This window comes from Parasteatoda tepidariorum, chromosome 3, assembly GCF_982258835.1.
Source record: "Parasteatoda tepidariorum strain Cologne lab strain chromosome 3, Ptep-v5.0, whole genome shotgun sequence".
NCBI lineage: Eukaryota > Metazoa > Arthropoda > Arachnida > Araneae > Theridiidae > Parasteatoda > Parasteatoda tepidariorum.
Window position 1 is genome coordinate 87420447 of NC_141757.1, and position 27770 is coordinate 87448216.

The 27770-nt window shown below is 26.8% G+C and overlaps 1 protein-coding gene across 1 annotated transcript in view; it reads right to left on the reverse strand.

Moving 5' to 3' along the window:
- Window positions 1-125: 125 nt before the first annotated feature.
- Window positions 126-27770, reverse strand: part of Got1 (Glutamate oxaloacetate transaminase 1) — a 29124-nt gene continuing 1479 nt past the window's right edge. Inside the window, exons 2-9 of the mRNA XM_016064146.4 lie at window positions 18942-19123; window positions 13316-13424; window positions 10249-10361; window positions 8403-8507; window positions 7415-7565; window positions 5877-6042; window positions 3708-3850; window positions 126-661 (exon numbers count right to left, since the gene is read on the reverse strand). Of these exons, the coding sequence (XP_015919632.1) occupies window positions 516-661; window positions 3708-3850; window positions 5877-6042; window positions 7415-7565; window positions 8403-8507; window positions 10249-10361; window positions 13316-13424; window positions 18942-19123 (1115 nt within the window). The 3' untranslated portion in view covers window positions 126-515. The remainder of the gene's footprint in view (window positions 662-3707; window positions 3851-5876; window positions 6043-7414; window positions 7566-8402; window positions 8508-10248; window positions 10362-13315; window positions 13425-18941; window positions 19124-27770) is intronic.

The following is a 27770-nucleotide window of genomic DNA, read 5'->3' on the forward strand; positions in this document are numbered from 1 at the left end:
AGTCTCCAAAAAGAGATTTATTTTTTGTTCAAGTTTTCTTTTTATTATTTTCTCAAATATTACATAATTTAATACAATTTTAGTGTAGTGTTAGTAGTACAAAATAACACACTGCAAAACTATAATTTTTATGAAAAGGAGTGTTTTAATTTCTATTAACAATACAACTTTAGGCAATGCAATATGGTCTAAATATATATATATATCAAATTTAACATTTAAATAAATTTTCAGCAGCACTAACAATAACTGTTTTATAAAACTAGAGGAATCAGTAAAATATAAAACATTTTTGATTCAGGAGTTCTTGGAACGGAAGAAACAAAATCTTGAGCAAAGGAAAATACACTGTCTAATATGATAACACTGTCTACATTATAAATTGATAAATTATATTTTAAACAATATAAAACTACACAATTTATTTCTGATCAACAACAGTAAATCTAAAAAATTCTAATGCACAGTGCTTTACTTAAATGATCTACTATAAAAGTATTTCAACAAAATAAATTCTAATTATCAGGAAACTTAGTAACAGCTTCATGGAAAGCTTTTGCAACATAATCTACACTTTTGGAGTTAAGTCCACAGATACTTATACGTCCATCTTTAGGTAAATAAATATGTTTTTCCTCTACAAGAAACTTGACTTGGGGAGCTAAAATGTAAAATATGAAAATTAAATCTTTTCAATTTTAAAAACATATTGCAAGGAAAGCTTTGTTACACAGGTTAACAAAAAGTAATTTTGGTTAGGATTCTTGCATACTTTTCGGTAAGGAATTCAAATCAAAATTAAGTTCTTTGCACTATTTTGGAATGATTCAATATGAAAATTATTTTAGATGATTTTTATTATTGAATAGGAAGTATTAAAGGCTGTTTCATAGCACGAAAATAAAGTCAATTCTGTGTAGAAAACAACCTATTTCCACATCATTAACAAAGAATTTGACTAAATTTTGACAACAATTCAGAAATTCGATCTTGAATTTTAGTCGGTGAACTAATTCTTAGATTTCAAACATTATAGTAACAAATATTTAGCCCACTTTTGATTACAATCTTTAGTTATAACCTGTCCCTTTCTAACATCAAAGAAACTAATGTGAAAAATAAAGATTTCTGCAATAAAGTGTGACTTACCAATCATATTGACTTTTTGCTAGAGATAATGATAAAGAAAAGATTCAGTACGAAATATCTTAGCTCCTGTTTAATGTCTATAGTTTAAGAGATTATGCTTTATTTTTGTGCAACAAAACTTTTGTTATACTTTTTTATTCCTCATATAAATAATTTACAAACTTTTTTTATTCCCAATAACTTTTAAAGATTTAATTCATCCTGACTCAGATATAAAACAAAATTTTTGGGTTCTGGTTCCAGTTTCCTTGCACAAAAGTCTATAAGTTATTTGAATATTACATAATTGTTACCTGTGTTCTAATTAAAATCACTTAACTGATTTGCTGCTTGGGCAAATCTGTGTAAAAATTTCCTATCCATGCACAGTTGCCATATTATTAAAACATAGAAAAACTGGCTTTCTGTACACAGATATGCATTGCGAAATATTGCTAAGGTAAAAATTCTATTTTAAACATAAATAGCTTATTAAGTATTGAAGAAATTAAAGAAATACAAATCAAGGAATTTTTTTTTCTTCAATACTTTTACTTTCTCGTGCTTTACTTTTACTTTCTTATGTTTTTATCTTTAGTTTTAATTCCACTTTTGATTTGAACAAATGGTTAATTCTATCTTCTATCAAGCTAAGCTGATTTTTTTGTCTTCTGGCAGTCTGCACCAAACCCTTACAGAATCTTCTGCAGGTAATACATATGATGATATAATAATACTACATAAATTTACAATTCTAAAAGGTCTTAATTGTCTCGATTAAAGAACATTTTAGCTTTTGGTACAAATATGCTACTCACATTGAATAGAAAGAAATATATAAAGATAATGCGACATGAGCTTTGAATTAAGTGAAACAGATTTTATAAATTAGTTTTCATTCTTCATTGCTGAATATATTAGTTTTTAAAACAAACTGTGAAACTTATTTTTTGCTTTATGCTTCACAGTTTGTTCTAGATGCCTGTAACAAGTAATATTTCCAAACACATTAAGTTTCTTGAAAAAACTTAAACTTGCAGTTTTGTAATGCTTGTAATGACAAAATTCGTGTAGGTGCAAAAAAAAAAAAACTTTCAATTTTTGATTTACTGATCGGATGTTCCCATTCTAGTACTTAATTGTAATGGTTCAAGGAAGTGATTTGAAATATGCTAACTAAAGCAGACGAAATTTTAAATTACAAAATCAGTCACCAAAAACACTGATAAACATGAATTTTTTAAGGGGAGTCACAATCTAGGAAATATGGTTTCAATAATTTGGCCAGAAGAGCAGTCTGTTTGGATCCCTTAATGTTAATTTTTGCGTATTTTGCAATATTTCCAGAACTTTATAAGCGAATCGAAATATTTGTACACACAATTATAAAATTCATTTATCCACGCCAAAAATAATTTTTAATAATTATTTATTATTACTTTATTTAATAATGTTTGATAAAATTTTGAATTGTAATGTGTACACTTTAAAGATTATGCTAGACGAGAACTTTTTAAGTGAATTTTAACTTTTGTACAAAATTTAATTAAAAAATGTGCATATCAAAATATAATTCTAAGTAAAAAAATAACATTTAGTAAATATTATTTTTTAATTTATTTAAAATTAGTTGAAAAAACTCGAATCATAAAGCATAAGTTTTTGTACATCATTTCAAAGAATGTAATTTTACATAGTAAAACACAAAATTTGGGCAAAATCTATAGAATAGTTCCAAAGAATTTGAATTTTAAAAAGTCTTATTTTTAAAATTCATTTTCTCAGGAAATTTTCAACTGATTAGACTCAAATTTCGTATTTTGCCATGTAAATTTACATTCAAATTTAAAAAAATTGCTTACTTATAATTCAAAATTTTTGTAACTATTATTAAATAATGCAATAAAAAGTAATAAAGAATAAATATTCACTAAAAGTAATTTTTTGCATAAATAAATTCCTTAATTGTAAAAATTTTTGTGTAAAAATTTTTCAATTCACTTACAAATTTCTTGAGATATGGCGAAGCAGGCAAAAAGTAAAACTAACATTAAGAGGTCAAGACTTTAGATCACTCTTCTGACAAAATTATTGAGACTACATTTTTCCGACTGCGGCTACCTAATATATTTTAGGGGTCAGAAATCTGAATCCGTCGAAAAAAAGATATATTTATACAGATAAAGCCAGTTTTTTGCGTCTGATTTCTAACTTAAAATATCTTCTGCGCTAATTAATTAGCATATTTTAAGTCACCCCATAAACCATCAAGACTGAGTCCTAGGATGTGTAGATTATTAATTATTCAGGTCATTAGATCAAAAACTATTCAGGGTGGTCCATTTTTGGGGGGGGGGAAATGTGCACATGAAGCAATCATAAGGGCAAAATTATGTTTCTTATTAAATATAGTTTAAAGTTTTAAAAGAACATAATGTATTACAAAAGCTTCGTCATATAAAAAAATTTCATTTAAAGCAAAATTAGAAAAAATTAAAACTTTTAACACTTTATCAATTAAAGTTTCAAAAAGTTTAATTACTAATAGAAAGCCAAGATAATTATTTCAATATACGTACGTGTAAGCCCAGTGTAAGAAAACATTCCTATTTGGCTGGTTATGTGTTCCCATGTACCTGGAGTGCCTAACTCTACTAATTTCTTCTTCAGAGCAGCTCTCATTTTGATTATACGACCAGACATTTCTGTGATGTGTTCTTGCCTAGAAGTAAAAAGTTACATTAAAAAGAAAATAATTTTAACAATGCAAATCGTGCAGGAAATTTTTATACTAAAGGTTAGACCTTAATATGTACCATAATAAATTATTACCAATGAAATTGTTACATTTTATGTTCGTACATTTCTAATGGTGCCATATATCACTAGACCAACTACTGATTAAAGATATTAAAAAATTAAAAATGTTATTTTAATGATGTTGAATAGTGCTTTTTTTATGGTTAACTATTTTATCTAATTCATAATAAATAATTTACATTGCTTTCACATTGGCTTTAATATCGCCCTTAATTGACTTGATCAACAATTGTGATATCTAATAACTATTATTATCAATTATATTAGACACATTATCACAAGAGATGATATTCATGATATATCAAAAGAATGCATTTAAAAATATTATTGGAAGTATTAATATAAATTGATAATATAAAACATGAAAGGTGCCAATAATTGCATGAATGTCTATGTTTGCAAAAACCTTTAATAACTAAAATTCTGATGAAAACTTTCAAATGATATAGATACTTGTTTTCTACTAGATACTATGTTTTTCATCATACATTTTTTACTAACAATTAGACCTTAATTGAACAGAAAAGCAATTAAATAAGGGTTCAATTTGGCCTCTATAAGAAGCTGCCAATACTCATTTTCTTTATGCAAATTATAGCACTATTGGTGATAAACATTTCTAATGTGCAAGATGTTCTTTGATTACAGTAATTGGAATCCCTAATGAGAAAATTTTATTGTACTTATTTTTAACAATGATTCTAAAAATATATAAACTCAGATAATCAAATATCTTGTATTTAAGTAAAACATCACTAATTACATCACCAATTAATTAGAACAAACTATGTAAAGAAAGGAAAACATCAAACTAAATAAAAACTTTAATCACTATAAAAATAAAATAGTAAATAAACCCACTTTTTCTAATCTCTTAATATTTGGTTTCTTTTCTTCAATTACCTCCTTTAAAGGTGAAAGATAATAGATTTCTAATTTATACATATTATGAAAAGGTTTCAAATTTAGTTATAAAATTTTTTAAATTAAATTATAAATTAATATGAGAAATCAGAACTCTAAGGCAGTTTAAAAAGTTCTGAACTGCAAAATAATTTGTATAGGTGATTTTTTAAGGTAGCATTCATAAAAAATTATACTTATAATGTTTTTTCTTGGAAATAGAATAACAATTAATAGTCAAAACAAAATATTACTTTTTTTTAAATCTAAGTTACAAAAAAAAAATAGGAAAAGGCAAAAGTTTATATTTTGAATAGTTAAATTAAATTTGTAATAAAAGAAATATTTTCCATATAAATGAACAAAAGAAACGATATGAAGTCACAACCTTGAAAACAAAAGTAAATACAGCATGTAATCAATTCATGATATATAAGAAATTTTAAGTAGTGTCATGTTAAATTTTAAAATGTTTAATGATTTTTTATGGAAATTTATTAATTTTTTAGAAATGCTCATCTGTATGCCCACAATCAACTTCTTGTACTAATAGCTAAAAATATTTTAATAAAATGTGAAGCTAAGTAACATGCTAAAATAAAGCCTGCATTAAAATACCAAACATAATTTGGAAATATATAAATATTAATAATTTATTGTAGTAAATTAAAATTATTTTATTATTATGGAATTTCGCAAAGCAATAAAACTTATTGTGTATTGAAAATTATAATTTTACACAACCAAATACAAGACTTAATTTCAGACTTGAGAATAAAAATATAATCCTTACAGTAACAAAAATAAAGAATAAAAATAAAATATATAAAGTAAATCTTAGTAGGCTCTATTAAAATTCAATATGATGAATTTGCACACTTTTTTCTTTTACTTCAGTTTCAGTGTTTACCGTGAAACTAGCACACTGTTCAGAAATGCTAAAATTTGAAATTTAGGAATACATAAATTAGTGGTGTAACAGAAAAAATTATTCAAATACAAAAATATAAAATAGAAGAATATACCATTCAGCAAACAGAGTTTTATCATTTAATACTCTTGATACGATAAGTGCCCCATGACTTGGAGGATTAGAATAATTGCCTCGAACAAGGATAGTAATTCTAGCTTTGATGTTGGGAATAACAGATGTATCTTTTACGATCATTGTTAAATTGCCGGCTCTTTCATCTATAAATTAAAAAATACATTTCATGGCATCAGTGAAATTTAAAATTAAATTAGTTAAAGCTGTAATATTTTAAAAGAAATATGATGAATGGCAAAAAAAACAAAAAACAAATATGCAATTTTCTATTCAAAATATGATATTTTTATATATAACATTAACTAAAGTAACTATATGCCTCTTGGTAAAGTACCTATAGACTCTTGGTAATTCATATTGATGTTCATCCTCATAAAATTTCTAATTTGCATGTCTATTGTAACAGATTAACGGTTAAGGATAAAGGAAAACATTACCGTGAAAAATACAAATGTATTTATAATTAGTAAAAGGATTTTTTTTTTTTTAGGAAAAAAGATTCACTTGTAATTGACAAATACAAATTACTTTAATTTTAGATACATTAATATTAAAAAATATTACTCATAAAATATTAATTTTATGAGTATTATTATTCATAAAATACTAACTTTGATAAAAATAATGTACTTTATGTAAAATCAGAAATATTAAAAGGCAACTGCAGTAAAAATTTAATTACAAAGATTTTTTTCTTCCTTGTCACAGACTAACATCTGACAAAACAAATTTGCAACATATTTTTTTAGTAGCTATTATATATTAATGTAGTGTATTAATTATATTGATTAGTTTATTTGCACAGTAAAATTCTGTGTTTTGAGATGAAATTTTATGTCAAAATAATAAAAAGTATCTCTCTCTTTTTTTTTCTTTTTGCATGTGTGCTTAATTTGAAGGACAATTCAAGGATATTGAAAAAAAAAAATTTCTGAAAGTAATGAAATTTTTCCGCTAATGTTAGAAGTACTATGAAAATAACAGAAAGATATAGGATTATAGGATAAAAGTATTGTTAAAGGGGCTGATTTGAATTACGAGTATGCTAATCACAACATCATTGCATGCATGTATGCAAAAGTATACATTCATCACATTCCATCCTCATCATTCTCTTCATTGCTTCTTTAATGAATTCTTTGGATATTATTGCAATCAGAGTTTCAAAAATTTCAAATTTTTTACTCACCATATGTACGCTATTCTAAAAATTTATGAACCAATTAAATTTTAACAAGTCTATCATCCTTTCTGATTGCATATTAATGAAACATACAAATGTAGCTATTTTTAAACTAAGCAAAAAATTATATTAATCACATATCTACATCAACGCTTTTATGCATAAATCCACAAAGATGTATTTGGTATCCAAAATAAGGAAGTATTCAACACAAATAAGTTTTATTTTTCAACAAAGAAATAATATCATCAAATTTTTATTCCTTTAGAATGTGTAAATTTTAAAGAGGCAGATGAAAAAATTTATTGGACTTATATTTTTTTATTACTTACTATAAAGACCAAAGTTTTTGGCAAATGATTGAGCACATATCAGTTCAAAACCTCGTTGAGCAAAATAGCGGACTGCCCAGCTGTCTTTTACAAGGTCACCTGATGCAAAACCTTGATAGGCACAATCAAAAAAGGGAAATAATTTCTTTTTCTGAAAATCAAAATGAATAATTAAGAATAAATTTTACCAAATATGATAATGAATATTTTATTTATTTATTTTTTTGAAAATAAAATATTTTTACACCAAGTATTTCAGAGCTGCAAAACTTTCGATTCGAAACTATTCGATTTTTCTAACATATATTTTAGGGTTAAAGGAGATTGTTTTTCAGTTTTTTATTGTGCATTTGATCCATTTGTTAGTATAAAAAATTTTTTGAGACATTGACAGTCACAGACTAGTTAGTAGCATTAACAGGAGTTAAAACTATTTATTTCTGTATTTCGTAGCATGATAACTTCTCATGAAAATAAAAATTATTTAAATTAAAGCTAGAATTTAAAAAAAAACTGTATAAAAAAAAAATCATAGGAAAATTTAAAAAAAAAAAAATATTTTAAAATTTTTCAACAGTATATTACAAACTAAATAAAGCGAAAGGGATGGCTTCTAAATAAGATATTTTTTACCAGAACTTATTATTCTGGGAATTATTGAAAGAAAATGCTAAATTGTCTTTTCTGATTTAACAGTTCTAATAACAGTATAAGTTAAATTTTTTCCCAGTAATGCACACCACAGAAATCTTTTTTTAGTTGTTTAAATACAGTATAAAATGTACATCTAGGGTAAAATATAGTACTCATAAATTACATTTAAATGGCAAAAATTAGTCAAGCTTAAACACAACAGAGAACATTACAATTTAATGTAAATAATATTATATGTGTATCCATGAATCAAATTTTGTTCAAAAATTAATTGGAAATTATATAGTTAAAAAATCATTATGATCTTATTATAAGAGAACACAGATATGTTTACCTCCATTAGATCAGCAATTTGTTTCCACTGTTCCTGTGTAGGATCAACACCAGTGGGATTGTGAGCACAGGCATGAAGAATGATTACAGAATCCTCAGGAGCATTCTACAAAACAATTACGTTAATTATAAGCTAAATATTTAGTTAATGAAAATAATTTTTAAAAAAAAACGTTATACATATTAGATTATCTGAAAATAAAATTTCTATAATAAGAGAGAATAGAAAAATTAATAATTATTCATGACTAACTATTCAATTTATCAATTATGTAAATTATAATTGAAAACTAAAGTTGATTTATAAAAAAAAGATTAAAAGTTTTAAAATATCTGAAAACAATGTTTAAAAATTGAAAAAAAATCTGTATAAATTATTAATAAATCATTAATTATTGAGTTAATTAAATATATAAATTAAAAGTGAAAAAAGGAAATAATTTATAAAAAGGGTAAAAAAAAAGGTTATGAATTTTAAAGTATCTGAATGCAAAATATGTGAGTTTAAAAGTCTCAGTGGAACTGATTTTTTTTACAATTATAACAATAATAGTTTTTCAGCAAATTGAAAATTTGGCAGAATCTATTTTGAATTTTACGCAAAGTAGTTTAGCAATTTCATAAAAAAATGAACATTCATATCAGCAAAATCATATTAGCTAAAGCTAATTTTTTTACAATTGTTACAATAATTAGCAAGAAGTGTGAAATGTTAAAACTCTTGTAAATTGAAGAGCCTTCCATCTGAAGAAAAAAATTAACATCAGGCAACACCTTTTAAACATATGTTGAATGACATCATAAAGATATATTATTACAAAGAATATAAGGCTAACTTCATAGTTTGCTCTTTACTCATTATTTTTGATTTATTTTATACTAGCTTAATTAATTTTATTCTTTAAACTATAAGAGTTAAACAGAAGTTGCAGTTCATTACATATTTCTCATAGCCAATAGAACCAAATGATTTCTTGAACTATTTTCAATCCAGATAATTGAATAGAAAAGTTTTTTAAAGGCAACCGATACCTTAACATTAAGTACAATTCATTGGTGCATTGCCAAGTTTTCAGATTTGAATTTAAAAGAATTTTTTTTTAAAAATCTGCTAAAATGGTAAATTTACCAGTCCATATGAATGCAATACAACAATTCAAAATTAAATTAATGCAATATCAATACTATTCCTATAAATAATACAGTATTCATTCAAAATGAATAACAATAAAAACATACAATTAAACATGCAAATTTTGTTTTATTTTATTTCCGTAGTTGAACAGACAACCCAATTTTGAGTTGACGACTACCAATGTTCATCTCTGTAGCCTCGCAATTTTGAACCCAATCCAGAAGACAAGGGAGCTCCTAGATCAAGTATTGGGAGAAATTAGCCTTTGTGGAGTATTTTTATTTATGGAACTAACCCACATTTGCATTATATAGAGAGAGGTAAACCACGAAAAACACCCACTGTTAGCCTGATGGCAAGGGGACTCTAACCGATGACCAGTCTATCATTAAGGATATTTAATGTCAGCATTGTAGTTCGTGCGAGCAGAGTGAAGAATTCATATTGACCAGGCATCACTGGGATTCGAACCTGGGCCACCTGATTGGGTGGTGAGTGCTCTATCCCTTGAGCCACCATGCCTCAAACATGCAAATAGTATTTTCTTTTGCTAAGTTCTAAACTGATATAAATATTTTTTTTAAATAGATAGTAACATTTTATAAATTATAAGTAGCACGAAGATTTCATAAAATACAAAAGATGATAAATATATAAATCATGTAGATTCAGATAAATTTTATTAATTATAAGAATTGAAACAAATAATTACTTCTAAATCTTCCATCATGCCTTTGAAATTTAAATCTCTAGTGGGAGCATTCCAGTATCTGTAAGTGTGATCATTTGGAAAACCTGCATCCTTGAACACTGTTCTGTGGTTTGCTGTTATAATTAAATAAAATATATGAATTTCACCTAACACTATGTTAAACTACATTTAACTTGCAGTTTTTTTTATTTTATTAATACAATGATTTAATAAGGCTACTAAAAAAGGAGGTAGAAAATATGGACTTTTAAAATTATTAAAAATGATTTATTTAGTCACCAAGATAGATTAAAATGTGAAAATAGGTTTTGACATTATTTGGTATTAAATGTCAACATTGAAAAAACTAGAATTGCAAAATTTTTCTTAAAAATATTAGTATGATGATATTGTGGTGTGGCTAAATCAAAAAGGGGAAAAAGGTGGGTGACTAACATTAAGTCATCTTAAGATTAAATAAAATTTAGAAACTAATTATGTAAAGGCCGAAAAAGATGATAGTGGGGTACATTGGAAGTGGGCGCAAAATTTCAGGTCAGTGCAACCGAGGAACATGCTGGAAAAAAAAGGAAGGAAGAGAAAACAACTTACATAATAAAATTACTCACCAGACTCATAGTTAGGGATGCGGACAACAAATGTTTATTGATAACTTAACATTATAAAAAACAAAAATGCTTGGCAAACATGCCAACACCAAAAAACTCGGCCTAAGCCGAAAAACCAAAACAAACACTATTGAAACAAAACAACGACTGACTATTTCTTCGTTATGAAGATAGGGGAGAAAACTCTCGGCAAAAAAATTAAACTTTTACGAATATCGCATTGGTTGGACGGAGAAGGATCAGAGGGGCAAATCACAGAGCTGCAAATATTGGCCAACTGGCGAAGTTAATTGTTAAGCTCTATGCCAAACATGAAGCAGGGTTGTCAAAAGTGGAGACACACCTGGAAAAGAATTTTGTGGAATGTTCTGGAACATTCTTGGCGCCATCATAAGATCAAAAGGGGCGCTTTGCATTTGATGCAGGTCGAAACGTGGGAAAACGGACTTAGGGGTCACTCCTTCTCAATCCAACAAAGGGGTTTGCTGACTGGACATACATCTTGCTGTCAGCGAAGTAACAAAAGGAGGAACCTTCTTTTAAAGGAAGAACATAAATGCAGAGAAAGATTACTTTCCCAAGGTTACAAAATAAATTGAGGCTTAAAACTTAAATATTACAGGAAATTATTGCAAGGAATTATTGAATACTGACAAATAAATAACATTAATTACAAGTGTAAAAAGAAGAAATTAAAAAACATACAATTAAAAGTTTATCACAAATTTAACAGTTACAATTATTTTAACTGTTTATTACATTATTAGCAAATTAACAATTAACAAATGATTATTAAATTAGATGAATGATGATGATTAAATAAATTAGATGATTAGATAATGAAATTAGATAACAAATGATTTTAATTAATATGTAGTATACTATACTACAGATATATTATAAGATAAATTAGGATAAATAATGGTTTATGTTCTTTTTTCTTTGTTCTAAGATTTTTTAGAAAATATTTTAGAAGATAAAATTTTACATACTATAAAAAAAGTTGGTGAAGAACAAAGTAATAAAAGTTTAAAGAATAAAGTGACAAAAATTAAATATTTGTACCAAATTGTTTTTTTTAATTATGATAATAAAGTAAGATCAATTTTTAAAGAAGATAAATAGAATTTTTTTCTATTATAACCCTAATAAAAGGGGAAAAATAGCAGGATAACCAAGATGTTTATTTTTTATAAATTTATTGAATAAATAGCAGTGAACTAATTATTGAATGGCAGTGATGGTTTTTAAAAAAATATTAAATTACAGAGACTTGAATGGGCTGATCATCTGGTCAGAATGAAGAAATCAAAATACCATTGATAGGAGAAAATCTTTCATGTAAACTCTCCCATCTCAGATTATTAGATCTCAGGTCAGACTCCCAACTAAGATGAACAGTTTGTGTTAAAAAAAGATCTCAACGCTCTTAAGGATAAAATATGAAAACAGACACCAGAAATGCCTAGATAAGGCTTAGTCAGGAGGGTCGAGTCAATAAAGAATTAATGACTTATGTAGCAAAAAAGTTGATTTACTGTATCGTATTTATCCTTTTTCTAAATAAATCCAGTAATAAATATTATACTTCCAAGTGTATATCACATACAAGAAAGCATAAATACATTCTGACAAAAACCAGAGTCTTTAGTTTACATGGTTATTACCCAACACCCTTCAGTAAAAAAAAATCCAGTTTCTGCCATTTCTGAGAATATTTATATGTATATGTGATAATGTTGGTACGAGTTTATTTCGAGAAACTTTTAAATTTTTTACTGGCTTTGTTTTTAATTACTTAGTCTTATTTTTCCAAAAATAAAAGGTTTTTAGGATTAAAATCATTGATTTTATTTTAATAATTTAAATCATTAATCTTTTATGCATAGGTATAGCATGCGGGGAGCACATATTTCGTTTTTAAAAAGTTACCTATTTGTTTTATAGATACAGTTGTGAATAAATATACATATATATAAAAAATTAATATGCATATATACATTAAGCTTAAACTTACAGTTTCCTAAAAACAAAAAGGGTGCCCTCTTTATGCCCATGCTTTTAAGAGAGAAATAGTGAAAAAGAAGATTTTATTATTATTTATTTTAATAAGATGTTGTTTCAGCTGGATTTTATTTAGGTAGATTGCTTTGCTTGCAGATGAAATACCTGAAGAAAAAAAACCTACACTTTTTATACAATGAAGGTTATATAAGGAAAAACTTTTTTTTGATTAAAATATTATTACAAAATGCGGCTTTAATACAACGAAATTTGAATTTAATATTTTATAGCATAACATAATATAATCATGAGATGGAAAAAAAATTATAATTTTTAATATTTTCCTCATGAAATAATTCATGCGATGAAATTTTAAGGACATAAAATTCTAACAAATTAAAGATTTTAAAGGAAATGAACTAATTAATAATAAAAAAATTATGATTAATACTTACGCCAAGTGGGAGATGACATATAGAAATCCTTAAACTTTGCACATCTTGTTAAGAAGTCAGCACCAACACGCAGAGCACCTGTGCCACTCAAGCTTTGACAGCTTATAACCTAAGATTTAAAGAAAGATTATCTTAGTACATCTTTTGGAAATCATGAAAAAATCAATTTGCTTCATTTAGCAATTTTAATAATGAACACTAATGATCTCAGAACATCTTTTAAAAAAATCATAAAAAGAAAAAAAAAATTTTTCAGCAAAGCGATTTAATGATCAAACAAAAATAATGTATAAGTCATCAATCCGGAGGACACATTTTGCTAAATAATGCTATTTAATTTTCTAATATATAAGCAATTCATTATATTATGAAGAAATAAAACGAAGTTACAACTTTTAATTACAATTTTAATTATTAATCCTAATTTACAATTAGGAGTAAGATAAATATAAGAGATATTTTACTTCAAATGTACGATGTACAACTTAAATATGCAAAATAACTATGCAAATGTGGAAAAAAAATATATAGATATATATATATAGCATAATAAATACAAAAAAACACGAACAAAATTAATTGCGGATATAATCGTGTGAGCTGATGAAAAGATTATATCTTTTATTTTACTGATTTTTTAAAAGAATTCTATCCTTTTTTTTCGGATTTTTTTCTCCAGTTTTTGTTATTTTTTTATAATTAATTTTCTATTCCCACCTTTTTTCATTTGTCTGTAATTTTCCTTTGTTTTATCTTCATTTTGAACTTATATATATATGGTTATAGTAGGGTGTATAATCTGCAGTCCATCGACTGCTGATGTGCAGCCCGCAGAAGCTTATTAACACAATAAAAAAAAAATTCAAAAATTAAAAAAAAAAATTTTATTTTAAATTGCACTTTTGAGTTATCACTCTTTGAAGCGCACAATTTTCATATTCTATAGTAAGTATGTTATTTCTCGATCTCTTTCTCCGCATGGCTTAAATAAACCCAATATTACGATACAAATTTTAGTAATCATTTTTTGATTAGCTTTATTTTTACCGATTTCATCAAAAATCCGAGTGACGTTTCGATCGTTTTTTCGGCAGTTACAATTATCTCCATACGGTTTTTAAAATCCTGATTATTTTTCCATCGTTTTTTTCGATGACGAAAGTGATTTGGTCGATGTGATGTGGTTTGTGATTTGGTTAAAAACCAGATATTCGGCAATAAAAATATGTAAAATATTAGGGGCCAGATAGCAACATTTAAACCGAAATTTCAATGCTAAAATTAATATTTTCTATGAGAACGCGTTCATAAAACAATGCTAAAAAAATAGCCTATCAGAAATGCTTTTCAAAAGGCCATGCTCTCATAGAAAAGCCCGTAAAAACTGAAGATTATATACAAAAGCGAAACAGAGAAAAAAAAATTTAATACTCAAAAGAACATTTTAAAGCTGTTTTTCAATTACCTTATTTTCTAGAAAGAGTGAAGCAAAAAGAATAAAGACTAATAGAAACGTTTTTAATAAAAATGTCAATAAAAATAAGATTTTTTTTTAAATAAAAGAATTAGCTAGATAAAAATAAAAAACTTAAACTCAATTTAACTTTTTCGTTGCCGTATTTTTGGAAAAAAATTTCGATAAAATAGTTTATTATAAACGCTTTTTAAAAAAATACTGTGCCATGATAAAAACGCCGATAAAAAAATTTAAAAAGAACAAAAAAAAAAAAAAAAAACAGGAAAAAAATGTTCTTACTAGTTTCTAAAACAAAACTTTCACATTGAAAAACAGTGTTCTATGTTACAGGATAGTTACTTTACAGTACAGGAAAAAAAGTGACAATAAATGAATAGGCTATCTGAAATGTTCCGTTAAAATACCGTGCTATAATAAAAACAGCAAAAATAAAATAAACGAGAAAAGGAAGAAAAAAAACTTTATTAATTCTTAGATCTTTTTTTAATTTTATTTCCAATGAGCTGCACAAGCGCGCGCACATGAGCAGACCTAGTGAGTTCTCCAGAAGTGGTTCTTTTTCAGGACCACCACAATGGGTGAGATACCGTTGGCCATGTTAATTTGGACGTCTAGTTTCTGTCACACTAGATGGCAGCACCGACTCTTATTTGGATGCTAAATTGCACTAGGAATTTAATTTTGCCAGAAATGCCAAGAGCTTATAAGGCACTCCAGGGATCTTTTACATGCCGCATAATCATACGTCATGGCCGCTAAGGATTCTCTGCATCCCGAAAATCTGATGTCTGGGCCGGGGATCGAACCCGCAGACTTGGCTCAGAAAGCCGACGACAAACCAAATGCGCCACCCAGCCACTTCTTAGATCTAAAAGCGTCAAAAAAAATGACGAAATTGACTTAGCTAAACATAACAAAAAAAATTTTTAAAAAAACGCAGAAGGATGAAAACTTGTGGTTCAGTAAAATCTAGTTTAAATTCTTCAAATTTCGTTTTTCCATTTGTCTTCCAAAAGATAAATTTCCAAGCACATGAATTTTCATTCAAGCACATTATATTTGCACATTCTACAAATCTATTATAAGTTTACTGATTAAAAAAATAAGTTAGCGTTTAAAAAATGTTTAATTAAATATTACTATATTTGTCTTCAAAATGTCTAAACACGCATGCGGCCCTTCGTTAGTTAACCTGCTGTGCAAGTGGCACTTCACTCAAAAAGGCTGCGCATCCCTAGGTTTTAGGGCTTATATAGATAATATATATATATAATATTTACTTTAGATGCTAAGTGAATTTTAAAATCTTGAGAAGAAATAAAACAAAGTTACAGTTTTAAATTATAATTTTAAATTTTAATCCTAATTACAATTAAGAGTAAGATAAATGCAGGAAATATTTTTAACTCAAATATTAGATGCTAACTTTGAATATAATTGTGCAAAACTGATTACAAACAATATATAAAATATATATACTATATAATAATTATCTACTTGATTTGATTTTCTATGTTAAGTGAATTTTATTATCTTGTGAAGTTACAATTTTTAATTAAAATTTTAATTTTTAATCCTAATTTACAATTAAGAGTAAGATAAACGTAGGAGATATTTTACTTCAAGTGTTAGATGATCAATTTAAATATAACTGTACAAAAATGAATAAAAACGATAGTTCATGAAATATATAATTTGTTTTGACTTTCTACTCAATTTTCTAGTATTTTATCATCCAGTGAAGAAATAAAACAGAGTTACAATTTTTAATTACAATTCAAATTTTTAATCCTAATTTACAATTAGGAGTAGGATAAATGTAGGAAATAGATGTTCAATTTAAATATAACTCTGCAAAACTGATTATATAAAATATCTAACTATTTCGATTTTCTAAGTTTAAGTGAACTTTATTATCTTGTAAAGAAATAAAAGTTACAATTTTTAACTACATTTTTAATTTTTAATCTAAATTTACAATTAGGAGTAAGACAAATGTAGGAGATAATTTACTTCAAATTTAAGGTGCTTAATTTAAATATAATTTTGTAAAAATTAAAATAAAAGCAATAGTATAAAAAATTTAAGATGCTTAATTTAAATATAATTATGCAACAAATAATAAAAGCAATCGTACATATATCTAAATTTGAACTTCAGAAGAGTCATTATAAAAATTACAATCTTTAAAAAAATGTAAAATAATTAATTAAAAAAACATTTTAAAGTTTGTAATTCATATTTTTTAATTCATGTGTATTTATATTTTAAATTCATATTTTATAATAATTTTTAACCACCAAAACAATTGGGGGGGAGGGCGATTGCCGAAATCAAGAAAATATGGTCCGAGCAAGCAAGAAAAAGATCTAAAGTTAGAGCCTCCTTAATGCTTAATTCACTTTTTGCGCATTTCGCCATACCTCGATAAGTTTTAAAACGAATCGAAAATTTTTTGAATATAATTATAAAATTCACTCATCCAAAATTAATTATTTCCACGCAAGAAACTATATTATTTTTTATTAAATTAAGAATAGGAAAGAATTGAATTGTAAAGTATAATCTTTTTACACTATTTAAAATTTTGTAATTTAAAATGACAAAATACATAATTTGAACGAATTCGGTTCCAATTCGGCTCCTGAGTTATAAAAATTTCAAAAAGGTCGTAGTACTTTTAAACTTCATACTTTTTACCAATTTCGTTCAAATTTCGTAGATTGTCATTTCAAATTACACAATTTAAAATGGTGTAAATATATTTAAAAAAAAACAATGTGGTAAATTCGAATATCCGATTCTAATACAAAAATTATTAAATTCGACTGATCTGAGTAATTTGGGCACGATACTGGATTTTCAATTTAGAATTTCGATTATTTGATTACATACTCGCTCTTTGAAAAACATTACAAAATAGTAATAAATATCGAAAATTTATATTTTTCCTAGTTGGCGTCTTTTGACTTCATCTACTTGTCTTAAAAATACGCGGGTGCTACTAATATCTGATAAGAGCTCTCAGAATGATTGTAGATTACAGTTAAAATTTTGCTATCAAAATGAAAAATGTATAAGATATAACACATTTTTTTTATTAAAAAGTTTAGGTATCAAACATTTATATCTACTATGTCTTATCTCTTTACTATCAGTGATATTAATTAAGACAAACCTTTATAATTTATCCTCAACTAAAATTCTATTTCTTGCAATGGAAATATGTTTTCCTTTTTAAAATTTTTTTTAAAAAGGAATAAAATTTTTAACTGCTTTTATATTGGCAGTCACGAAATGTGTAAATATAACAGCGGACACAAACTACTTCTAATGTCTGTGATCAGTTGCGTTTTGGACTTAGTCAAATGTATATAGATCAAGCACCAAGATTTAACGAATGAGTTTAAAATTATTAAATTAGTTATTCATACAAATGAAGATAAAAATGTGAGAAGATTGCCTTTACTATAAATGTAGTAGAAAAGCCAAATTTTAACTCTAAATTTCATTTATTCGCGAGATTTTACTGCAACTTAATTAAAGTATGGTGAAATAATAGAAAAAAAGAAAGAAAAATAGAACACCTTAATCACTTGTGGAGTAATAATCGGATTTTCAGGTATTAAGACTCAATCGTAACAGTTCGTTGGTTTAACTTTGAATGTGTTAATCAATGCGAGAAGATATTTTAATTTACAGACGATATTTATTTTAGCAGACGGTATTTTAACGAAAACGTTCTTCTTTGAATAAACAAACTTTTTTCCACTAATGTGTATTCTTAAATTGTAATTAATCGGAAATCACTATTTTATAAGCAAATTATGTAGTTTCGTCATCTTTATTTTCAATAATACTATTATCATACGCTAAAAAAAATAAATAAATAAAATTCCCCAAAGAATTAGGATACAGTGAACCACCATTTACAGTGGAGCTCATTGCTGAGTCAGCAGACAATTCTATATAACAGGCTTCGACTATATAATACAATTTAATTCTTAAAATACAAATATATTAATCGGTCTTCGTAATATCTCATCAGAAGGTGACTTGAAAAACGTATATATAGCTCATTGATGATTTAAGATACCAACTATTAAAACTAAAGTTTCTATACTAAAAAAAGGAGAAAGAAAATCTTACTCTGCCCTCCTTGATAGCAAGATTATCTTCGCCAAGAAGCATTGCAGAAGCAGCTTTACTGAATGATTCCATACCGAGCTGTCCAAGATATTCATGATTCAACGATTGATCAGCCGCAATCTGTGTTTCCACTTTGCGCACAACTGGTAAGACCCACGGTTTAGCTTCATCCGTTCTATAAGCTGCAAGAGAAAAAAAAGAGTTTATTTAACAGTTTTCATCTATACGCGTAATAATCCTTAATAAGGTGGTTTTTACTCAAGCTTTCATTAAAAAAAATTTTATTATTACCACTTTTACGAAACGATGTAAGTAAAATTGTAAAACAAAAATTATGTAATAACTTGCAAAAAAAAAAAAAAAATACTACAAAAAATTCAAAAAATAAATAAATTCTTTGTATTCAAGTTTTGATTTTATAACCGTCATTGAACATCCGGTCTAATTTTTGAGTTCAGGACCACCGTAGTCTCGTAATTTTAAACACGATCCAGAAGACAAGGGAACGTCTGGATCAAGTATTGGGAGAAATTTGCCTTCGTGCAGGATTTTTTGGTGGAATGAACCCGCTTTTGCGTAACATGGAGAGGAAAATCACGAGAGCTTCTTACAATTAGCCTGACGACAAAGGGATTCTAACACATGATCCGTCTACCAATAAGGATATTTTACGTCAGCACTGCGGCAGGTGCGAGCTGTGTCAATACCTCCTAGAAAAGAGAAGGCCTCAGCACGGGTTACCATAAACAAGAAGTTTGATCCTTTAGTAGTCCGAGCGTAATAACATTTTTCGTATTTTCCACCTCTGCGCAGCTTAAAGTCGAACGTAATTACATTTTTCTTATTCCTTATCCACTGCGCAGTTTATGAACGTTACGTCGGACTACTAAATTGACCTGTGCTGGGACCTTCTTTCTTCTAGATGTTGACCGGATGCGAAAATCGCACCAACCACATTGCTGAGATTCGAACCCGAGTCACCTCATCGGGAGGTGAGTGCTCTATCACCTGAACCACTACAGGATACACTACAGGAAAAAATGGTTTTAACCCCTGAACAGACTAATTTTTTTACCAGAAATGTTGAATAGTAGTAGTAGTAGTTCATTTACGTCGCACTAGAGCTGCACAATGGGCTATTGGCGACGGCCTGGGAAACATCCCTGAGGATGATCTGAAGACATGCCATCACAATTTTGATCCTCTGCAGAGGGGATGGTACCCCCGCTTCGGTAGCCCGACGACCTGCACGCGAAGTCGAGCACATTACGGTAGAACAGTTTAACGAGGTCCAATACCGCACACCCTCGGTCCCTACGCAGACTGATCCAAGTGGCCACCCACCCGCACACTGACCGCAGTCAGTGATGCTTGACTTCGGTGATCTGCTGGGAACCGTGTCTTAACGATCAGTCCACTGCGGGACCCAGAAATGTTGACAAAAAAAAAAAAAAAAAAAGGAATAGGTGTTTGGGCCAATTTAGGCCTGATCTTCCAACGAAGAAATTCCCTTAGTTTTTCTCAAGTTAACTATTACTGGGAAAAATGTTTCGCTAAAATTTCATAAGTTTAAGGTAGCACGTACGGTGTACGGGCAAAAGGTGTTAAAGAGTTGTAAACAATTGAGAAGTTTGATGCAACAAATAAATCCAGATTCATATTATTATTGACAATCAACTATTTATTCTCAAAATTACTATTATTATTATTATTTTTTTTTTGGTTAATTCCACTGAGAAGTAAACATACAGGCTTTATTATTTTGTTAAAAAACAAGACTAAAGCAAATGTTTCAAGGTATTGAGAGCTAAAGTATTTAAAAGAATTGTGAACTATCCTTGAAATCACCAAAGGAAAATATGCAATATTTTCAGTTTTTTTATTTTTAAGTTAACAATCTGTAAAGAAGAAAAAAAACTTATGTTTTTAATGAAAAGTTTGATCTGAAGAAACCTTACTTTTCCTCTTTAATCAGCACATGATGTTTTGAAGAATGATTTGAAAACTATGCCCTTGAAAATTTAACTTTTCATTCATTACAATGAAAAAAGGCAAATAATTTATAATATCTATACTATCAAATCGGAATCAAAATGGAGATGAACTTTTCATGGAGTTAAAACAAGGAAAATATTACGTGAGAAATACTTTTATGAATTTTGACAAGTGGTGAATAAGTAACTATTGTTTCTGGAATTATTTATTGCAAAGAACTATAGGACCTCATCTTTTATTCGCCATCAAATTATACAATCTTCAATGTTCCGTTTACGAGCTATAACGTGTTAAATACGCAAAAAATCGAAGATGGAAAGAGTTAAAAAAAAGTTATTACGCGTTCTCTCTAGGACACGTAATAACTTTTTTCTAGGACTTCCTAGGACAGGGATGGCGAACCAATGGCACGCGTGCCCTAAATGGCACGCGACACAATATTTTGAGCACGCCACCCAGCACAAAGTTCACTATGAAGCATATTAACAATTAAATTAAAATTCACAATAAACAAACATGAAAATAAACAATTTTTAACCAAATAATTAACAATTAATGCCAAAAAACAATTAATAAGCATGAAAAACAAGCTAACAATAAATAACTAGCGAAAAATTAACAGTAATGCTTGAGCTAACATCTTACAACCTAATATAAGTTATTTGTCATCTAATCTGCAACAACAGAAGTCACACTGATGTTACATTAAGATGAATTTCGCGTATAACTGAGACATTGCAAAATGTATTATTTTTCATAGTAAATAAAGAGTTGTGAGTTGATAGTATTTAGTATTACTATTTTCCCAATAATCACGACGTCAAAATTATTTCACGGCACGTCTATGACCTCATTAAACAATTTTTTTAGAAAAAATGGCACGCCGGTGTGTAAAGGTTCGCCACCCCTGTCCTAGGACATTCTAAATCAAGAAAAATGAAATTTTAAAAAAATGACGCACTAAAAGTTTAGGCTGGAAAGTTAAACCACAGTTTTTCTTTTTTTTTTTTTTAAAAAAAGAGACTATATTTTTTGCATATTTTTTCTTCTGTGTTAATAGCATGGGGAGACAATGAACACAATCCTGAATATCAAGAACACTGCTGCTTTTTTTTTTTCTTGATGGAAGTGATGGCTTATCAATCCGAATTAAAAACCTAGATTTCAGATATAACTCTTTTATGTTTTTGAAATTCATTGTTTTCCCTATGAATTGATGGAACGTTAAAAATGCAAGTTTTAATAAATGGGTTAAGAGGTAGAAAAATTATCGTATGCTTAGTATAATTTTCCCCATATTCTAAGTTTATTTTTAAAGTATTTTACATTCAAGTAGCATTATATATTATTAAATTTAATATTATTAAAATATATATTATTAAAATATATATTATTAAAATATATATTATTAAAATAGAGATAGAAAAAATATTATTCTAAGCCAATACGTTATTCTAAACCAATTTTCAGCATAGAACATAATATAATGTACCCTATTATCTTTCAAAAAGATCACTTTGTTTTGATCTTTAAAGGATAAATCTGATTTAGATCACGTGGTTAGGCACTATCATTTCACTTCTTTTCGAATTGCATGTACCCAATTGATGTAGAAATTTGGTTTTAATACTTTGTTTGAATTAATGACTCAATTACTAATCGCATTTTTTCTCTTCATAAAAAATTCACTTTTCCTGCACTATATCTTTTAGATGAAAAATTAGTATTATTTTAAATAGTAAAAAAAGGACCTGGTAATTTTCAAGTCTTGAGTGCTAAGGATCAGGTCTAGAGGAATCACTGAAAGGTTTTTATTCCATAATTTACACAAAAATTATACAGATAAATAATAAAAACGAAATCTTGTCATAAATAAAAAAAAAGAGAGAATAACATCATTGAGAGGATAAAAATACAAAAAGTCTCTAGAAGGATTACTTTCGATAAATTCGGATTGCACGGCAATTCTAGAAACTATTGATACAACTGATATGATAAAAATGCATTCTTTCCCCAATCTGATTGAGTATCCCTTTTCTGTGATAAATGATATCTGAGCACTTTAAAGTTCACAGCAAATGAAATCAAAATTTGTTACTAAGCACGATATTTTGAGAAAATTATTGACTTCTATTAAGAATTTAAACCAAGTTTTTTGCAGCATTTCCAGTAAAAAAAAATAGGATGGATAGATTTATTTAACTCCTCCCATGATTATGTAAAAAAAATGCAACTTACCTGCGAGTTATGTTTTAACTTTGACTTTCATTGTAGTAATGTAATTTTAAGATTAATTCAAATACAAGTTGTAACTTTGTAAAATACAATGCTTATGTTTTAATTCATTCGATAAAATTTTGAGCAGCATATTCTTAAGGAATCTTTCGTATTTTCCTTGGAATAAAACTGTTGACCTCTGAAACTTTTCAAAGAAATTTTTTCCATTTATTTCCCTACCGAAATTAAATTTTATTCTAAATTTGAACTTTTTATTGCATTTTTTTATTTTGCTTTTCAAGAAAATTTTGAAAATAAGTGGATTTTAATCTCTTTCGTAAGCACTGCTCAGATCCCTCCAACCCTTTATCAGCAAAAATAAGTACGCCAAAAAAAAACTCCCCCGTTAGATGCTTACGTATTATTTGAACATTAACTTGAAAACAAAAACAGCCTTAAAAATCATCTATAGTTTGTTATTGGAACCCATGCAAAAGCATTAAAATTTATCACAATTTTGGTACATTTCCTGGAAGTAATTAGAGCTTTGCCTAGAAATGAGGCTAGTTTGATAGTCAGCTATCTAATTTTGTCAATTAGGTTTGTTTTCGGCAACTAGGAGCTTTGTTTTTGTTAACTGGGAGGTTTGTTTTTGTTAACTAGGAGGCTGAACTGCAAAAATGCAATGTTGTCTTCATTGGTGTTTCTGGTATTTATGATAGACAATGAAGTCCCTTGTAATCCCTAGAAATGAACGGAAATGACTTCATAAAAAAAAAAAAATTTCTCGAGTGAACGAACATTTTCAGCTCTAAATATGGATTTACATGAATCTTGTTTGAAATCATATAATCACTGAATTTGATTTCAAAATAACGGCGAAGTATATTTTACCGACAAACCTGTTTAAAACAATATGAAACCAATATTCATGAAATTTGACATCGTAATTCTTATTTTCTCAAACAGAATTAAATTCTTATTTTCTCTAACAAAATTAAAAAATGTTTTATCAATATGTGCACTAAGTTATCCCATCATGCAGAAATTCGTTTACCTACGTATCTATATCTACACATAAATTTTAAGTAATTAATGTATTAAACCATTTAATCTTTCTCACAAATAATAAACTTGAAAATAAAAAAGTATCTGGCAAAAAAATAAATATTATGGATAGGACAGCTACAACCTCAGTTGTGTACTCTAGGTTATATTGTATTTGAACAGCAGCGTAGCTGTTTCACAAGCTAAGAAAGGGGAGAAACAAATCGTTTTGTAAGCCAATTATTAAGTAAATACAAATTGTTTTTTTTTTTTTTTTTTTTTTTTAAATATATATTTGTGCAGTGTGTGTGCTTTGGATAACATAATCAAATAAGCATGCTTTTGAGTTTAGATAAATTTTTAAAAAAAACATTGAATATTTGATTTTCTCAAAACAATGATTATTAATTAATTTAGTGATCACACAATAAATGAAGATGCATTATTTTTCATGGGTTGAATTACAATAATGGCTTAAACAAACGGTTAAAATAGTTACATAAAATAAATTCCAGAAAACTAAATGTATTTATGATATAAAACTATTTAAAAAGAAAATGGAAAATAATAATGCTTTAAAAGGCAGGATTTATGACTTATTTATAAAAACTTTAAAAGCAATTAAAATAATTAAAATGCAAAGTTTAAATTAGAAGCATGCTATAAAACTTTTTATTTAACTGGTTGAAATTTGAATTAGTTAATAAGTCAGCACAAGAAACCACAATGCATAAATTTCACTATCATTTAAAAAATATCATTCATTGCATGATTGTAAGATATTTTACTCAGATGTTTAAATTATTAATAAAGGAGAATTAGAGTAGAAAGGGGTTGTACAACTACAATTTTATTTAAAATAAAAAAAACTAATTTCTAACTCATTCAACAGTTGAGGTAACCATGACATTACACTTATCGTTGTGAATCATTGTTGTAACTGTCTTTTATGAATTTAAACAACAAGAAAGCTAATTTATAACACAAGAAGTAAATAGCAACTTATATTTTCAATGCAAGTTTTCTAACCTATTAGATATTGCTGAAACAGTATTTTTTATTGTTTTGATGACATGAATAACTTTTATGAACCTGCAATTAAGTGAAATCTAAAAGCCACATTTTTTCCGAAATAATCTTTTTTTTCAATAAAATTTTACTTAAAAGAAGAGATAGAACATCCCTTAAATAGTTGCTACAATCTTTTCTTCAGTTAAAGAGAAACACAATTTTAAATATGCATATCAATTGCTTATAAATAACTCAAAGTGATAAAGATATGTGAAATAGCAAAAATAGTTAAAAAATCTATTATCCTTAAGTTACGACACAAGTTTTATTTATTTAGACATCACAAAATATAACGTCGGATAAAATAATTGTCATTATATATAATAAGTAAATACATGGCACGCTGTCCTTGCTTTCAAAAATATTTTTAGACATTCTGTATAGGTTTATTCTTTAAAAAACATGCTTGGAGTTATAAAACATTTAATATTTACTATCAAATTTATATTTTTTAAGTATAATAAAAGATTTCAAGATATTATTCCAAGGCTAACTAATATCGTACCATAAGTAAAATTTTAAGAATTTTTTTAATAAAATTATCCTATCTTTCTCCTATTCCAAGGTGATAGAAATTATTTATAATCAAATTTATTGTATGCTAAAAATCAAGTTGAGGAAAATCTTTAATCCAAAATTATAAAAAATGCTGTTTTGAGAAAGTAAAAGATTACCTATTAAATTCATAAAAAATCCATTCATGTACACTTTAATATCAAATGCACAATATCTTTCTTACATATTCTAATTTAGCTAATACTTTTATGGAAAATATTCTTAATTTAAATGACTTGAATTGTGTATAAAAAAATTAAAAGGTACTTCAAATATATATCTTTAATTATTTTTTATGTCATTAAAAAGTTTAATTACATCTTTAGGCATAATGCGTTTAATATGGTTTCGCACCCTACTGCTAATATTTTAATTAATTAAATGTATTTTTTAAAGGATTCCCCTCATAATAAGACAGTGTTCTCCTTTCTATAAGTTGGCAGGGTGATTTTTAATATAATAGTGAACTTTTATAGTTCTTTTGGAGCAAAGTAAAAAAAAAGTCTTAAAAATGCTTAAAAAACAATGAATAGAGTTATAGCAATTTAAAAAACATAATTTAATAATTTCAAAAAAGTTTAAGAATGAATTTTACTTTAATCTGTCAACAGTAGAAAAATAGAGTGCACAGCAATTTCCTTCTTTTTTTTTTAGAAAAATTGATTTTTACCATTTTAGTTTTCAGACTTATTACCCCTTTGTATTACTTTCGAATTTAATTTTGAAAAAATTGAAATATACTTTGTTTGAAAGACATTGATGATTTTCACAGAACAGTATTCAATGATTTAATGTAGTACTACTTCACTGAACTATGAATGTTGTCTTTAATGAAACAATGCTTTAAAATTGATAACAAAGAAAACTCTAAAATAGTTTACACTCCTATTGATTAGGGGAAAAGCCACACTTTCGCAAACGACATATTAAATATTTTCTTCACGCGTTTTAGCATATTCAGATATTTCATCATATATTTATTTTAAATTCTATAGGATTAGATTTAGAATGCCCCTTTGCTTTGAAATGAACCTAGAAAACCATCTAAGACAGTATTTTATAAATGGTTTACTTTTAGTTTAAAACGTTTTTAAATTTTCTTAATTTCAAAAATTTTAAATCGGTATGTTAAACTTTTTATATGAACAAGGTGTTCAGTAATTAAGGACTTAAATATATAACAGTAAAATCTATGTAAGAAATTATTATCAATTGAACTAACTTATTAGAGGTCAAACATTTTATATTTTAATTAATTATTCATATAAAAATCTAACAAAAAAATCAAATGGAACAGAAAGGTGGTAAAAAGAGAATAAGGATACCTTTCAATTTCATATGACAAATAAACTGGTTTTAATAATTTTATTTACTTTGCTGTAATTACTACTGATATTGATTTATCCTATTTCGAAAAATTTTTCAGTTTTTTTTTCTCAGTTAAATATAAGTTATGTAACACTTAAATTTACAAGTTCTAAAGGCTCCATGTTTGACAGTTATTATAAAAACATACACTAAGGGTAGTAATTACTGAACAGCCTTTGTAATAATACACTTAAATATTATGGCTTTAAGTCTGTTTTTGAAATAAACACTTTCTTTACAGGAAAATTATTTTTACAATTTGAATGTTGTACCTATCCTTTAAAAAATATTGCATGGATGAAATTTTTTTACAAGAGTGAATGTAGATCATTCACTTAAGTACAAAATGTTCATTTAGAACCCAAAGTTCTACGTCATTTTGAGTTATTGTATCCCTTAAATTTTATCAGCACATTTAACTTTATATGTTTATTACTATTACTTTTTCAATGTTGTTGTTATCGTTAAAAAAAATAATAAATAAATAAAATAAGAATAAAAATATACACATTTATAACCATATGCAAGAAATGCAATAGAAAATATAAAACCCGCAAAAATAAAACATCAAATGAT